At 33.8% G+C, this 18456-nt stretch overlaps 1 protein-coding gene across 1 annotated transcript; it reads left to right on the forward strand.

Moving 5' to 3' along the window:
• The first annotated feature begins 8672 nt into the window (after positions 1 to 8672).
• On the forward strand, positions 8673 to 12749 carry LOC129801285 (extracellular serine/threonine protein kinase four-jointed). The gene has a single exon (XM_055846178.1). It carries the CDS (start codon positions 9482 to 9484, stop codon positions 11003 to 11005), a length of 1524 nt encoding a protein of 507 aa, XP_055702153.1. The 5' UTR covers positions 8673 to 9481; the 3' UTR covers positions 11006 to 12749.
• Positions 12750 to 18456: the final 5707 nt, after the last annotated feature.

Genomic DNA, 18456 nt, shown 5'->3' on the forward strand with positions numbered 1-18456 from the left:
GTCATATATGACCCGGGGAAGAAACAATTTTTTTTGACTATTTACATTAATTGAAATCTATCGGTTTGTGCACGACATCATAATAGAAAGATGTAAGATTCTTCGCTAATTTTCTCAAGGCTCCAAATATTCAGGAAAAGAAAATATAATATTTGAGATCAAAAATCACGAATTTCGATCTTTGTGAAATGACTTTTCCTTTTCAAAATTTTTTATATTAATTTATTTTTTTCAGAAAAAAGTTCTTTAGAATAGGAACACAAAATAGAATATGCAAAGATTGTATATTGCATATTTTGATATAATAAACTACTCTCAATTTTCCAGAAAAGCGTGTAGAATTTTCCGGGTCATATATGTCCCTATTGTCGGCAAGGGTAAAAGTTCATGAAAGTTATTTCGTGCCAACAATGCGGTTGGGATAGTTGGGACATTGTTTTTCTTTGTCAATTCCAGAAGGAAAATATTTTGCTCCTGGACATTTCATCTTATATCTGATGAATTATAACATATTATATTTTGCAATATTTCAGTGTATTCTGCAAGCGTCCCATATTGTGCAATTGTATTGTGTGTGAATAAATATGTGGATAAGTTTATTTTTGCCAAATACCACTCAAAATATTGTGACAGAGACTGTTCAAGAGATTACCAGGAAGATTCCTTGAACACCAGGAGTACAGTGCGTCCATCAAATCAATCGACTTTGCCATGGTTTTGGCCAAATTAATAACTTCAAGCAAAAAAAATCTTCGTGATATAGATTTTGAAAATGGTATGTATACTTCCCTTGCCGACAATAGGGTCATATATGACCCGTAGTTTTTTCGAGTTTTCACGCAATGGAAAGTTCTTTTTCCTCTCAGAACTATTATATTTGATCATAATGCATTAGGAAAAACTAAATTTTACATGAATTCACTTGCTGAATAAAAGTGTGACGCGAAAGAGTTAACGAATCTCTTTTAAACCTTAGTAATTTAAAAAGTACATAATTTCTATGGCTAAAATTGGAAGTCACAAAAATCCTTTCTACATGACTCTATTTTGAAACCTTTATTTTGAAATTTTCATCTTTCCGCACACTTACCTAGTTTGCATCAAATACGCACATCTAACCAAATAAATTATTTTATAATTATTTGAATATGTAACTCAAGAGAATTTCAATTTAAAACATGAATATATAATTTTGCACAAAAACAAAATATAGTTAATTTAAAAGCATTATAAACGCTATTTTAATTTTAATTTATTTTTAATCAATACTGTATACCTGTATCTTGAACATTCTTCAATTTGCAATCAATTAAATGCACAATATCAATAGCAATTTGATAAGTGAAATCTCATGCTTACTGTGAAGACCATGAAGACAGACGTTATGCCAGTTGCTTATTGAGTGCAAATTGCACAATATTTTCATTTTAATTGCGACCAGTTGCATTTTAATTTCCTTGTTTTATTAATTATCGCCTGAAATAGAAATAGGTAACTAACTAAATGGTTCCACTGCTGTCGGGGCTAATAAAGAAATAAATATTCAAATGCGAAGAAAATCAGCGGAAACACGTGGTGTGTATATGCAAAAGACTTTTCGCTGTGAAAATGAAAGGTAAAAAAAATATGTTGGAACAGAGAATAAAATTAAGCTCATATGCTTCTGTAGAATCAGTATATTTTGAAATCAAAATACAGCACAATGTACCGGCGGCATTAATTCCCAAATGAATCTGTTGTCAGACAAACTACCAGTGACCAAAAAGGTTGAAGCCGCGCACTCAACAACCACATTTTGAATAGTCGCTTAATAATCACTGGTGCAATATTTGCGATGGTGGATCATAAATTTTACTCTCTTTTTCTCTATTTTTTTTAAATAAAAATGCTAAGAAAAATCTCCTTAAAGGAAGTTGAACAAAAAGTGAGGTCAAAATTGTATCTACTCTAACAAAAACACCTTTCATTTTTTCTTTAAAATATGGATTATTTACAGAAAGGATCGCAAAGCTTTGTGAAAAGTTTGCCAAAGTAAATTTCACCACTCCTGGATTATCAATACAGTAATAATAATAATAAATACTGAAAAATATCACATAGGGGTAAGTCGAGCACCTTCACTGAGAAAAAAACAGGGGTGCGATTAACTTTTTTTCCTCATAACTTTAACACTTTTTAGGTGTAAAAATATATCAACTTTTTTATATGTTAATTTTACACCTTTTTAAGGGTAAAAATAACATGAAAAAAGGTAACTTTAACCCCCAATACACTTAAAAAGCATAATATTTACACAGATTTCGGATCAATACTGCAGGGTAAAATTAACATTTCCGGAATGCTATTTTAACTTTTTCGGATTTCTCTCTGTGTTGGAAAGTGGGGCACGTTTGAAATTTAGAATCATGTGTAGTGTAGTTCACTGTGATGTCATTTGATCACCTTTGACGACAGAAAAGTTCCTGGTGATCTACAGAGTTTGAACCTGGGGCACTTGAATTATATAACGAGTGTTCTTACAACTAACCCATTGAATGTTTAGAGTTTAGATTATTAATATCTGTGCGACAAAATTTACCTTTTTGTAGGGGTCTGAGGCGAAAGTGCCAAAACTTTTCAACGAGTTTTTCAAGGATCTGAAACCTGAAATTCAGGATTAAATCTAGATTTTTTAAAAATATGTATTTTTAGGTTTTTGTTATTTTCTGAAATTTAAAAAATCATATCTCCGATTCTAATAATATAATTGTAATTATATTAAGCTAAACCGACACGTAATTTAAAATATATTTTTCAAAGATTTTTCGAAAAAGTGCACTCAAAATTTTGAATTTTTTCTGTATTTCTCTATTTTATAATAATACTCTCACTTAAATAGAACATTTCATACGCCAACTAGGGGGAAGTGGGGCTACTTTGAGCTGTGGGACGACGATATACGTTTTTAACATGATGTAATTTGGATAGACAAAATAATTGTGACTGAATAAAATAATTGGAAGGGTCACCTTCATTTAGAAATAGGCGGAAAAGTCGTATAATAATCCATCCCAACAGCTCGAAGTAGCCCCACTTCCATCTACTATCCCTAAAAGTAAATCAATTTAATATTTTTTTTCATTTCCTTTTAGTTTGAAATTTGTATCTTAATTCGGTCATTGACAATAATAATTTATTGAAAATAAAATAGGGTCGGAAGAACGTCTGTTCGACAGGGAACCCCTATTGACACTTTTGTCAAAATGTTGAAAATTATTTAATGTATCTAGTAAAATATAAGTAATATAAAGTTTTTTCTGTAATATACCTTTTACTGTAAACAAAGATGTTCAAATTTCGTATCCCAAATGGTACAGAGTAGGGTGTCAATAGGTGCTGACACGAGTTCTTAAAATATCAATAGACGTTCCTTTCACCCTACACTAAAATCTCTAAAGTCCTCCGACCTGATCTAACTATAATCTCCTTAAATGCCCATAACTTCGCTTCTACTTATGAGAATTTGATTACTCAGGGTGTTTTGGAAAGATCATATGATATATTATAGGGGAAAGTGAGGCACATTTGAAAATGGGGCACATTTGTAAGTAGGGAAGCTTTGAAATTGAGATTTTTAAATTGAACTGTGCCATATCATAATGTAATTGAGCTTCTCAATCTGTTTTGCAGCTAAATTATATCTAAATTTTATCTAAAAATAGGCGAAAATCCCAATTTGCAAAGGTGCGCCACATCCCCCTATCTCCTAACAACATAAACTCATAAAACTACCACTAAGGGCACTAGTGAAAGAAAAATTTTACAATTGTTCAATTGGAATAGGTATACATTGCTCTATGGAGTGGATCGGGCTGAAATTGTAGTATGTTATAGCTGCACTGTATACCTATAAAAAAATTATGTTCCTTCGACGCCCCTGACTCGAGCAAGAAGGGGTCTAAATTCAAAAATTAACGGCCTGTATCTTCTGTGCTAATTAACAATTTAAAAGTCTTTACAATGTTGCAATCTATACTGAGATGTTCCTTTGAGTTCCCTTAGTTTCAATAGAACAAGATACATTTTAGGTCAACGTTTACGAAATTCAAAGCGGTATGTCGTCGATTCTATGTGATGTTACTTAATGATCAAAGTCGCAAATGAAACGTCTCACTGTGAACTATGACCTTCTTTTTAAATTTGTAGTCAAATTGAAGGCGAATCCATATCCATCTTAAAAAACAATTTTTAACACGGAACCTCGTATTTACATATCACAACTTGCGCACAACCGATTTTGATGATTCTTAATTCATAATGTCGCACTCTAAAATCACGAAGATTTCGATGTAATCTTATCTAAGTTCTTGTTTTATAGGAATAGAGTTGTCAACAAACACTATGAAATTATGTGATATGAAGCTGACTTTAATGACATACAAAGAATCTTCGATGCCAGTAAATTAATAATAACCAAGAAGAGATTTGAACCTGGGACACCTATACGGCCAGAATTCCATCATTTAGTCCACTGTGTACCCAGGATAAATTTATATCAACGCAGTAATACCAAAGTGAGTACCGTAGAAGTTTTTCAATTTTTTACCATGAGATAGCTTTCATAAACCTTCTTAGACGTGTAATCTTGACTTAGGAATCAAGAAAGAAAATATTGACTTAAAAATCTTTTACAAAATCTTGATTTTTTGAAAAATCTTGACTTAGGATCGGATTATTAAAGGCAAATGATCTATTTAATTAAAAAAAAACAATAAAATTGAGCGCTAATGAGGATTTTGAGGCTTTCAGGAATTAGGTTAAACCTGTACTCTGAAGACTGCTTTACAGAAAATATTAATACAGATTAACTTAACCAAAGCACATTTCTCGTTGAAATAGAGAAAAAATAGTCTTCGACAAAGTTATAGATAGGGGAATGAATTACCTCTTTGTTACTTTTTGCATATGCTAGAGCAAAATGTCACACGAAAAATTTGGAAAGCGAGACAGTTTGGAAAATGGGACCAAGCAGTGTGGAATGTGGGACACCTCCCTAGAAACTTGATAATAAATCAATTAAATATTTCAATTTTCGTTGAGAAGATTATTAAATCTAATTTTGTGATTATTTGAGAAGATTATTTGGGAAGAAATGCAAAAGTCGTTACAATCAAAGGGTGACTTGCAAGAAGAATTTAAAAAATGTAATTGCATGCGTGATATTCATAACCTTCAAACGGTAGTTGTCATTTTCTCTGCAGTAAATAAAAAATATTTGTGAAATATTAAAGTTAAAAAGGAGAGAAAGGTAATAGAATTTCGTGTTGCATTCATAACAAATTTATGAAATCTTGGACAAGTTGATTTTGTGAATGAATTTGGTGGTTTTGTGCAGTGAAATCATTTCAATAAGGAAGAAAAAGATCCTTAAGTATACCCGGAAAAATAGTTGCAACAGCAGTTAGTAGCTGATAAGGAGAAAATCTCCTGGAGAAAGGCTGCCAAAGACTTCCAGATTTCGAAAACCACTTTTTCTGACAGAGTGGTTAGTACAAATTGCAAAAACACCTGGAGAAAGACAAAGAGGAGCCTCTACAGAACACCCAAAGTGGAAAAGGATCTGGGAGGATTAGGTAGTGAAATGTGCTAAAAAGTTGCATCCGCTTTAAAGCTACATATAACTGCTGGACTGCTGTTTGGTGGAACGTCTAGGAAGTTCTTGGTAATTAGCGTTCCTCAACTGCAGCCCGGACATAAAGGAGGGATTAGCATAACCATCCAATGTGCAAGTATACGCAGAAAACCCTGAACAATTGATTTTCTACATATTTCCTATAATATTTTGTCATTAATATCACTATGTCCATCTTTCCAAAACTTTTTGTCCCACTTTACAATATTTTCAAAATGCGTTGTATTCTAATTTGATTGAATATTCCAATTAATTGGTTGAAATTTCTAATAAAAACTGACAAGATTCTGTTAGAATATTTCACAAAGAATCTCATGATGTAAATGAAAAACATAAATATTTCTTCGGCTTAAAGATGTATTTGAAATTGAAATTTTTTCTTCAGTGTTCCACTTTCCAAAGTTCACCCTATCACATATCTGACAAAATTTACCTCAGAAGTTTTGAGAATCTCCACAAAATCGTCCTTAAGAAAATAATAGAGGAGAATAATTTTCAGAAAAGTTGCAGAGCAGTAATATTCCTAGTAGGATAATGTTTATTATAAATGTATTAAGTTTACTGAGAATTCGAGAAAAAAAACCACTTTGACAAATTTTGCCTCAGTCTCCCCCAATATTGGTTATTACAATTCTAAAACATTAATTGCATAATTGAAAGATTTGTTATAAAACATGGTTTAATTTATTGGTTTAAAAAATAAAACGTTCAATTAATTCATTTGTTGAACTAATCTCGAAACTAATCTACATTTTTATGCCATTGGATATCTTAATTTGTATACTTGTTCAGTTAAATTTGTTGACAAATTATTATGAACCAGTTTAATGTTAGGCAAATAAAAAGAGAATTAGGGTAAGTGTGCCAAATTTCGGCATAGTTGCATGCAAGCGTAAAAGTCTCAAGTTTGAAATGTAATACTTTAAATACAAATTGATTTTTTTTATTCTTTCTTTTGCAAGAGTGTTGCTGAGAACCTTGTAAAGAGTTTACCGTCTTTATTTACTCTAAAATCATTCTTAATACATTTTAAAATGAATAAAAATATAGACATAGCTTTGGTGCCATATTCCGGCCACCTTCATTCTCATAGTTCCTTGCCCTTCGGGAATTCTTCCAATATTTTTTCACGTCATTTCGTTTGTCGAAGCTACATTTTTTGTTCTTCTTTTGCGTTGTATAATCCCTAGAGTACGTAAAATTTAAAAGTTCATGGAAATTCGAGAAACAGAAAGGTGGCCGAAATTGCAAGCTGGCCGGAATTTGGCACACTTACCCTATATGTAAAAATTTGAACCGGGAGGGTTATAAATTATGCTATAAAATTTAACCTTTTGATCTATAATGTCGAAGGAATTTCAGTTAAATGTTATTACCTTAACTTTTGAAATAGATTTCGTTAAGGCGGGTTTATCAATGAACTTGCAAATTGATACGCTAAATGTGATAAATGGTCTAAAATGCTAATGGATGATCGTCTCATTCAGCAAACATCGTCGGGGCATTTCGCGTGGTATTTCCGTGGAATCGTTCTGCACGATTTTGTGGTTTAAAGTCAATAAATTTATTTTGGCGTCAAGTGACACACAATTTTCACCATCAATTGAGCATTTATAGTGAAATATAGTGTTGAACTGGAAAAATTGACCATTGATCAGTCATTGCGCTTCAAACGCATCAATATAAGAGAGAAATGGAAGAGGGAGATGAAAAAAAATTGAAACCATGCCACGTCAAATGATCGCGACAATGATCTCTATTGAACCATTAAAAATTTCATGTGAAAAATCCACACAACAAATTTACAAGTGTCGAATGTGTGGTGATCCCATGTTGCTTTTGGTTGTTTAATGCGCACCGTGGCGAGGAGTTTAAATTTCAAGAAAAATAAAGCCACTGGCATTCTGTGGCCGGTTGGATTCCCAGTTTTCTTATTCTTGCACATATATCTCATACTTACTCTCTTGCACACCCAGAGGATCAGCAATGCTTCTGTCTCGCCACCCAATCGATCCCCTCGGTGGATCATATATGTACATCATACATTACCTGTGTGTATTTTAAAAGCGCGATCGCCACTTTTTCATACATTTACATCTCACTATTTTATTTCTCTAACAATATTTTTTTTTGTCGTCGTTACTGCTCTTAAATACAATAAAACACATGTAAGCAAAAAGATCACACATGCTCACCGATCACCGATCGCCGGACACGTTTATACTTCTTGAGGTGCATCTGTGTAGAGATATTGGACACTGGAAGAGATGGTGTACCCACTTGATCATCGTCATCCCCAGCCTCTTTTAAACTAATGCGCGAACACCGATCAAATATCTCATTTATACTGAAGTAAAATTTCAATATGACATCCTCTTCGCTCCTATTGTTCGGCCACAATGTCTGGAATGCAGACTCTCCTCAGTCAACCAGCTGGTTAAACAAGAATATCTCTTTCTGCCCCATGGCGATCGCAATTATGGTCAGACAAAGATCGTGTACCATCATCGCGATCATCATCATTCACCATTTGCACTGGTATTGGTCTCAATGGGAGCCACAAAATCGCATGAGAACATCTACTTCGCGAGATGAAATCCTCAATTGAAATCCCTGAGTAAAGATAAAACCTTTTTACCCCAAAAATTCTCTTTGATGAACAATCCTCTTGAGATCTTTAGTGATCCTCAGTGGGACAATGTTCAAAAGAATGAGTCAACTGTTCCTTGAAGAATGCTAAACGTCCCTTGGATCCCGCGGGGCGCATACCTTACTGGCATTTGACGCACCAACACCTCAGTGATCTACGTGTGAGAACCTCTTGAATGATCTTTAAATGATGATGATTCTGCACACCAACTCTCCATCAGCCATATGCTTATACTATTGAAAAAGTTAAAGGTGGATTGGTATTGGGCAGGTAACTTCTTGGAGACTGTGTAGTGGTAACCAGATTCTTATACTGTGTACAGTGCAAGCATCCAAGAGCCGAGTCAGTCTCACGCTAAATCTCGCTTTGAACAGTTCGATCGGTGGCAGTTCCGCTCAAGTGCGCGATGTTTGCCAGTTTAAGACATTTCACCATTTCAAGTTGCGCCTCACCAAATTAATCACAAAATACCCATATCTCAGTTTTTTTGTTTTTGCATTTAGTTTGCGGGAACCGTGTGCTAAGTGGCCCAGATAATTGTGTCTCGATCACTCTTGGAACTTAAGAAGTTAAACAGAAAGTCCAAATTCAAATCTAATAAGAAGAGAAAAAGTGTCGTGCTCAAATGGTGCTTTACATGAGTTTCTTAGTTTGACTTTTTGGGCCAACAGAGTGAAAAGAAACACCATTGTGGTTGAGGAAGAAAAAAAAAAGACCAAAACCTATTGTACACTATTGAGAGCTTAAGTTTGCTCCATTCCTTCCTCTTGAACCACACTACCCGAAGAACGGACAGCAGGGTTGAGGAGGAAGAGGATCACTAAAAACTCATATGTTTATGAAGTCACTGACGACCACGGAGTCGTCAGAGATTTTTGTGCAAAGATCGCGGCGAGCGAAAAAGCCATAAATTCTGGATTACATTGCACTTACCCGAAGGACTAGGGGCAGAGAGACACATTGGTACACGTCGACTAATAGTTCCGTGAGTGATCTTTTACGAGTTCCTTGGCCCATACGCGTCTAAAGGGCTGTTTCTATGCAAATGTGCAAGAAAATGATCGAGTGTTAGTGATTTCGCGACAATAGTGATGCAAACTGTAGCCCATTTACCAAGGGGTTAGCAAAGTGTTGGGGTTGAAGATACCCAGATATTAAATATGTTCGACGTGAGATCAATTGAGTTGGGCGAACAACAAGATTCAACCAGTGATATGTCGATGTCATTCTGCAGGAAACGTTCATTTCAGCGACAGGCGTGTCTGTTGAGTGTGATGGCTGCATTTTCGCTGGGACTGGCACTTGGTGCCTTTGTGCCAATTATCGGTCTCACGGGTGATCGCGAAGTGATCCGGCCGTCGGCTGATCCATCCACTGATCACCACGTGGAACGGCTCGTGGTAAGAACGAGTCGATCTGACGACGTCCATCGGCGTCGCCTTCAGAAATCAGTGCCAAACATTTATGTGCCAGTGTCCTTTGTCGACGACAAAGTGATCACTCCTGTGGAGCGATCACTGACTGAGATCGATGGGAATAGTGTTGAGCCAGTTGAAGAAGAAGCTGTGGATCAGACATCTGTAGAATTCGTTCAGGGAGATCCAGATCTAGATCTCGAAGGGATTGTGTCAGATGGAATCTATTGGGGCCCAAGAATTGAGGATTACATGCCTAAAGGCTTTGATGGAGCCGACACAGCAGCATGGCAAGACTATGTGAATGGGGGCTTTGTGGTAAGCCTAAAGCCAGGCTGTGGCCGAATGCAGAACCGTATGGTGATATTTAGTGACGGACGTAGAGCCTGTGCCCGATACCGCCAGAATACGGATCAGATTCAGGGTGAACTATTTAGCTTTTACCTGGGCCAGTTGCTAAACATGAGCAATCTTGTGCCCAGCACGGCGTCTGTGATTGATGTGCAGTCACCACTCTGGGTGTCAGCGACGCAAGATATCGCGAGTGCCCAGTGGAAGGTGCAGAGACCGGTCGTGCTGACAAAATGGGTGTCAGACCTGGAGCCGGCTGGCATTCCGACGCCATTCCAGCCGCTCGAAAAGCACATGAACAAGTTCGATGTCCGTAACATCACGCTGGGCCTCGAGGACATACGTGCCCAGCGGAGTCTTATGGATCTTTTAGGTGCCCCAAAGAGCACAGTAAAACCACCTCCAATTCCACCTCCTGGCACCAGACTCGATCCCGACAAATTGGGACGCCTTGTGGAATTGGCCCAGTGGTCGGACCTAATAGTATTTGACTATTTGATCGCAAATTTAGATCGTGTCGTCAATAATTTATACAACTATCAATGGAATGCAGATATAATGGCAGCACCAGCACATAATCTTGCCAAGCAGAGTGATTCACAACTCTTGGTCTTTCTCGATAACGAATCCGGTTTACTGCACGGATATCGTTTACTCAAAAAATACGAGGCATATCATGGATTATTGCTCGATAATTTATGTATATTCAGGCGAACGACGATACAGCAACTGCAACAGCTCAAAGACGATGGTCCCGCCACGAGGCTCCAGCAGATCTTTGAGCACTCAACAACGGACAAAGTCAGGGACATCCTCCCTCCGTTGCCCGAGAAATCCGCCAAAATTCTCATCGATCGCATCGATCGTGTTCTAGGCCAAGTGCAAAAGTGTCATGAAATGTTCTCTGTGCAAAGTTGATGACTTTTCGCGCAAAAGACTGGAGGAGAGTTAAAAAAAAAGAAGCACAGACACTGCGTGCATTGTTGTTTGTTTTCTTGTTTATTGTTGTTCAAAACTTGAGAGAAGAGAAAGATGATACGAAAAAACGCCCAGAGACAAGTTTAATGTTGGTGGAGAGGAGCTAAAAGAACAAGGAAAGAAAAAAAAAGTGCGTCGAGATGTGAATGAAGAATTTCCAGCACGGCAGGAGGAGGCAGAAAAGACAATTACTCAAAAGCGTAAAACATTTCCGATGGTATTTTCTCAAATAGTTTCGACCCGACATGGAGCAAAAACGCGCTAATTATCTATGTAAATAGTAGTTAAAAGTAAAATGAAAAAGGAGAAAAAAAAACTCCAAGAAATATTGTAAATGACTGTAAATTGTGATCGTCTTTTGTGTAATTTAACGTTAATATCTTCGCTCTTTAAGCGATATTTTTCAATATTTGACTTCATAGAAGGATAGTTATGTATAGCAATTGAATTTCAACCAAAAAGACAATGATAAAAATATGAATTTATATTTGATCATGTTGACAAGTCGTTGACATATCTGTCATTTTTTTGACAGGAAACTAGATCTTTTTTTTTTCAAATTTATAGGTAACGGAATATATTTAGTTCCAAGTATTTATTCCGCTATGATCAAATATTGCTTTCTGTGTGAAATTCCAAGAGACACCATTATAATTATAGGATTTAGTTATTTAATACACTAAAAGAAAGAGTTTGCATATTTGCTGGGAAGGAGTTTTCGAGCCAGAGACAGAGACAGTAAGAGAGACGAAAAAAGACATCTTGATGTGTTATTATTGTATTTTGTGCTTTTGAAGAAACATGGTATAGGATAAAAGAAGGTATACGAAGAGAATATAATATTCGAAATCGTAAAATTCTTCTCTTCCTCGTGCCTTAGAACTTTACGGTCTGTTTTCATCTAATACATTTTAAAGAGACACTAGAGATGGAAGGGGGACGCAAGAGAAACGACCGTTTTTATGACATGAATGTTAAAAATTATCTGCCTTTTTATGGAAAGTAGATTTATTATTGTAGGATATTTATGATACACCAGTCAGTCAGTCAAAGAGTTGATAGTTTAGCTAGCAGCATCTTTTGTGCACACAAACACATCATAAGACAAGTCAAACCTTATTGATTCGGGACGACAAACACAATGAACATCATTTGATGTTCTCAAACAGCACGCTAAGCTAAGGCAATGCATATGGACATAATGCAAAACACACGCCACTTAAAATGGACACAAAAATTTCTCAAGTATCGGTGAGATGATGAAGAATCCTCTATATCTCCGAGGTGTCTCTCAAATATCCAACAGTGCAGAACAGGGATGTATATCTACAAGATTTCTTCGGCTTTTTCACGGTCATCATGCAGAGAGTGTGTAAACAATGCCTCAATTGAATATTTAGCACTAGTTCTTAAAACACACAGTTCACAGTGAATTTCTTGTTAATAAGAATAACAACTATACTCATTTGATTGAGATTCTGAGAGGGGGAAAATAATATAACATGATATTGGGTTAAATCAACCCATTCGTATACAATTTCATATATATAAAGTCTTGTGAAATTCACGTAATAGGATGAAAGGAACACCTATTGGCAGTCTAAGAACTCGTCTCAGGACCTATTGACACCCTACTCTATACCATTTGGAATACGAAATTTGATCACTGATCCTCATCGAAAAACGTAAATTTATGAAAAAACGCCATATTTCTTACATTTTATAAGATACATTAAATTAATTTCAACATTTTGACAAAAGTGTCAATAGGGGTTCTCCGACAAAGAGGTGTTCATTCGACCCTAAATATACTCAGAAAAATTCAGAGACAATTGGACACTGAAATTTACATAAAGTTGTGAAATCTACACTCAACATGATTCAAATTAAATTTTTCGGATGTAACTTTTTGGCTAACGGCGTTATCACACTTGCACATAAAAATTTTAATGTGATTCACATTAATTGTCGCTTGTGAGCGTCCAAATATGTGTTATTTGTGTCTTTGAGTCACTTAATATTTCGGGTTTTTCTATTTACTGATAAAGGACTTGGTCTGCAAAAATAAGTTTAAATTTACTTAAGCGTAAATATTTTTCACAGTAAAAAATTAAAGAGAAAATTGCATTAATTTTTCGCATTAATGCTATAAATCAATTTATATCAAATTTTGCGGGCCAAGTCTACCTTATTATCAACAAATAGATCAAATTTTGAATATAAAATGATTCAAACACACAAATTACACATTTGGACTCTCACCAGCGACAATTAATGTGAATCATATTAAAATTTTATAACATGATAACACAGTAAGGAAAGCCATGTTTTTGACAACTTGTGGCACTTTAAGTAAAGTCGACAATTCAAGACATTTTTATTAATCTCTTTATTTATTAATTAATCATTGATAATTGATTTATTAATTAATAAACCCCTTTACAAAAGGAGTAGTTTTTTTTGTGAGCTTTACCAAGTGTTGCTGAAGCAAATTCTTTTGAAAAATACTTTTTCAATAAAATACATACCCTAATATTCTCGGGAAGTCTTCTAGACTGTCACAGTTGAAGGTTCGAATCCCGCTTGGTACAAATGATTAATTCGCCTGAAGGGATATATTTACATACACATTGTAAACTGAATAATGTACAAAATGGCAAAAAGAGACCTGTACATCGAAATTAAATGAAATGGCTTTTCTAAAATCTTTTTCAAAAATTCTTTTTAGAAAAGACGTACACTGAGAGAAATCCGAAAAAGTTAAAATAACATTCCGGAAATGTTAATTTTACCCTGCAGTATTGATCCGAAATCGGTGTAATTATTATGCTTTTTAGGTATATTATGGGCTAAAGTCACTCTTTTTTCATGTTGATTTTACCCTTAAAAGGTGTAAAATTAACATTGAAAAATGTAGACATATTTTTACACCTAAAAAGTGTTAAAGTTACGAGGAAAAAAAGTTAATCTCACCCTCTTTTTTTCTCAGTGTTATTACAAAATCATAAAACGTAAGATTAAGAGTTACATCCACTTTGGAAATGCAAACGCCAATTTGTGAAATCGACTTAAAGTTTCAGTATCGATATTGACTACTGGCATGACTAATGGTCTCTACATACTAGAGGAATTCCTGTTCATATTGAAGCAAATTCCCTACACTTGTGTAGGTGAAACTCTTCAATATGGATATAAATTTCTCCAGTGTGTAGGGGTCTTATCATTAGTTTTGTAAGGAAATGTGACGTTACAAAATTTCTTGAAATATCGTTATTAGACAGAAATTTGAGAGAAGCCCTCTACTCATACACATTTTTAAAAATTTTCGTCAAAATTGAGCGTTTTGAAGTAAATGTCTTACATTGTAAATGTCTTACAAGGAGCCCAAGATGAGATTGATATTGAAAAATTATTCATTAGTTTGAATGATTTGAATAGATCTAACAAATTTGACTATACGTTGATAAAGAAGACGATATAAGATAATTCTGAGACAATATAGAGAATTTCTCAACTTGGTAATAGAGAACAATGTTTGATGAAGTATCTTAAATTACAGTTTAAGAAAAATCTAATTATCCTTAGGTGGTTAAATTCATATGGAGTTCATTTGAAACTAAATAAGTACTAATTCATATTAGAATTTCAAAAGAATGGATAATTATGTAATTTTGTTCTAGGAACAACCTATCACATTCATGCCCTTCATACCTATTATTTATATTATCGTGTGACTATCAGATAAACGATAAAATCTTGGATTGAACTACTAACTCCCGCAAAAAAGCCCCTACAAACGTTGGAATAATTAGATAGGTCTACTTTACACCGTTTTTGCCAATAAATCCAAGTTATATTTTAAGTTTGAGAATTCTAGATTAAAATTGAAGGCTCCTGTATATAATTTCTCAATTTTTCGATACCATTTTGTTTAAATTTTTATCTTCAATAGACTCACAATTTTTATGTAATTTTTGGATAAGAATATTCGAGAAAAATTATATTTCGGTGTTTCTACGCTCTTTTATTTTTTGTTTGTCGCTTATCAGATTAGAGGCCTAATGATTCCAGATAGCGATTTTAGGTTTTCGTTGACCCTAACTTTGCCAATAAATGGACATGGACATTTACTAGAAATACCTGTTACTATTTTGGCTTAGATGACCAATTAACTAGAAATTTTGGTTCATTTTATTTCCAATAATTTCCAATATTTTTCATGTACTACTGATACTCAAAGTACTACTCGATACTGATACATATTATGAAAGAAAAGATTTAAGGGTGAAACACATCCTTTTGACAATCTTTTACATAATCTGTTTTACAAACGATTTTTTTACAGATTAGTAAAAATATGCATTTTTAAATTATTTTCATACCATAAAATTTGTTCTTTTCTAATATAGTGATAAAACTAAAATATTATATATGGGCGTACATAGACATAAAATTTACCCATTAGTGCTGACACTTGTTTATTATTTTACTTGTTGTTTCAATCATTTTCATCTTCTACATACAATAAGAATGTATTTTAATAACTTCTGAGTAAATTTAACCCTTTAACGACGAGACAGTTTTCGCAGACCGAAAATCATCAATAAAAATAAACCGATAAACAAAATTAGTAAAAGGTGTTACATCTAACCTTAGAAAATCCAACAAGTCTGATTTGGTGTATTTTTTGTCTTTATGAACGATAGGGACAAAGATAGCCCAAAAATTTTAGTAATTCTTCTGATGATACCAGTGGCTGATAATTTTCGCTCTAATGAAAAATATTATGTTTGAGTATTGTAGTTTCTTTTGCCAAAACGGTTTTGCTTGAAAAAAAATGGAAGTATAAAAAATAATTAAAATGAACTTTCAATATAAGAATTTAAAAATTCGTCATTTTTGAGCTTAAAAATTTATTATACAGAAAATATCTGGAGACTTGCAAAAAATATCCTAGATTCTTCAACCTTATACTTTGCAATTACGTACAAACATAAGGAAAAAATAACTTTAGGTAGTCAGGAGAAATTATTTTCTTTATGGGACACCGGTGTTCCAATCGTCCTTAAATGCTTAACCCAGTAAAACACTAATTAGGGATGCAAAAAACCACATAAATTTTTAATTTTTTTTAGTTATGTATATCAGACAGATATTACTGAAATTCTATATATGTTCTTTTTAGAGTAAATTAACGTAACATGCTTGAAAAACAGTTTACAATATTATGACACTTTAAACCAAATTTTTATTATAAAGGCTTTTCATTTGATTTTCAAAATTAATCCAAACGCTGTATTAAATGCAAAAACATAACGTACACTTATGTTAAAAAATTTAAAATACTTCCAACTTGAAAGTTTCACTTCATAGTGCTTAAAATGTATCAAGTATAAAATCAACAAGTAAATTTTTTTTCATATAATTTTCTAGGGAAATAATATTTGGAAATTATTAGAAGTATAAATTATCGAAAAATGTATTCTACCAACTTTTTACTGAACGCTATATAAAACGTATTCTGTAACATTGAAAAGACTTGCGTTTCGTGTGTTATTTGCAAATTAAAAAAAAATAAAATAGTGCAAAAAGTACCGTAAATGACAAAGTCAGTTGATAAGTGGCATGAAATCACGAAAAACTGTCTCAAAGAACTCTCAAATCTCAACTATTCACACATCTCTGTCTAAAAAAGACCATGAAGAGTCGGCAGAGCCAAAGGCATATATTTGATTCACTTAAAGAGATACTATAATGTCCAAATATAATTTATAAATTGGCTAGTAGAATATTGTGTGGCTTATCGAAATCGTATTAACGTGTGTTTTTTCACAAGAACAGCCAAACAAGACAAGCCGGAGCACAGAAAAAATACGTTGAAGATGGTGCAGAAGAAAAGCAAACTTTCCTGCGTGTGTATACTTTTTTTTAATATATGAATTTCTAATGAAATGTTTGCCGTGTCTTTTTTTGCAAAACCGTTAATTTAAATTTTGCTCATATCTATAAGCAATAACCATTATCAGAAAATGGGAATTCTCTTATTCTGCTTTTTTTTCTTCAGCACCATTGCTTTCTTAACTGAGAAATTATATGCAAAGTGGAAGAGAAATGACGGAGGAGAAAACTGTTAAAACGCGATGACCCCCTCTATTTTATTTTCATATTATTTCAAGAGTTTTCTATATATTTTTTTCTTACTTTTTGAAGACTCGTTGGTAGACATTGACGAGAAGAATTAAACGTTAGGGAAGGAGAGGAAAAAGATTCAAATATTTCTCTGCCATCAAATCATTCTAAATACAATTTTCAGTGCCTCGTAAAATTTGCACCGAGGCTGAGTCAAGGTGTCTAAGAACGAATAAAATCAAAGCGAAGCGAGAAAACCCGATTTTATCGAAATTAAAATTCGCTTTTCCCCACTAAATAAGATTATTTTTTTTAATAAAGCTACGTAAGCACTTGGATTAATCAATGCTGTAAAACTTATAATTCGATAGGGGAAACCCGGGCAGAATTAGCCACGAATAGAATGAAAAAGTGAGATATTATTGGGTGCGTTAGAAGGAATATTAAGTAAAAGACTATTTATTCGAATTAAACACCTCCCTTCCGATTCATTGAAATATTTATCAGACTGATACAAATATTTTTTTTTATACAAATTATAGGAGGAAGTGAGACACCTTTGAATGTGGGGCAGCTTTGAAATTGGGATTTTTGTCCTATTTTTAAATGGAATTGAGCCATGTCCTAATATAATTTTACTTCTCAATCTGTTTGTGAACCTAAATTGTATTATGATAAGGTTCAATTTTATTTAAAAATAGGAAAAAATTCCAATTTCAAACGTGCCCTACATTTAAAGATGCCCAATTCCACGCAATCAAAAATTTCATTTTCTGACTGATTCTGCCCGGTTTCCCCTAGTCTTTTTCTTTCGGGTATTAGAGGAAAAATATTATTCTTTTTTCTCCAAATTCTGCTACAATAGTGCGAGAGATAGAGTGTTTATATTTTGCAATAAGCTATGGGGAGGTAGGGCTACTTTGAGCGGTGGTGCTAGATTGTTCTACGACGTTTTCGCCTATTTCTAAATGAATCTGGTTCTTACAATTATTTTACTTAGATCGACAATTATTTTGTCTATCCAAATTGCATCATGGTATAACCCAGTTTCCGTATGAAATATGCGAAAAAATCGTATAATAATTTAACCCCGCAGCTCAAAGTAACTCCACCTCCCCTACATTGACTAAAAAAAAGAAAATATAATAAGGGGCATAGAAAAACACTAAGCGTCGCTGAATTTAAATTCTTTACATTAAACTATTACAAATTTTATTTATTTATATAGTTTATTAATATTATTAAATTCACAATAATAGGGT

This window comes from Phlebotomus papatasi, chromosome 2 (genome assembly GCF_024763615.1).
Source record: "Phlebotomus papatasi isolate M1 chromosome 2, Ppap_2.1, whole genome shotgun sequence".
NCBI lineage: Eukaryota > Metazoa > Arthropoda > Insecta > Diptera > Psychodidae > Phlebotomus > Phlebotomus papatasi.

Coding starts and splice junctions, on each gene's coding strand:
- LOC129801285 (XM_055846178.1), top strand. CDS start 9,482: ATGTTCGACGTGAGATCAATTGAGTTGGGCGAACAACAAGATTCAACC.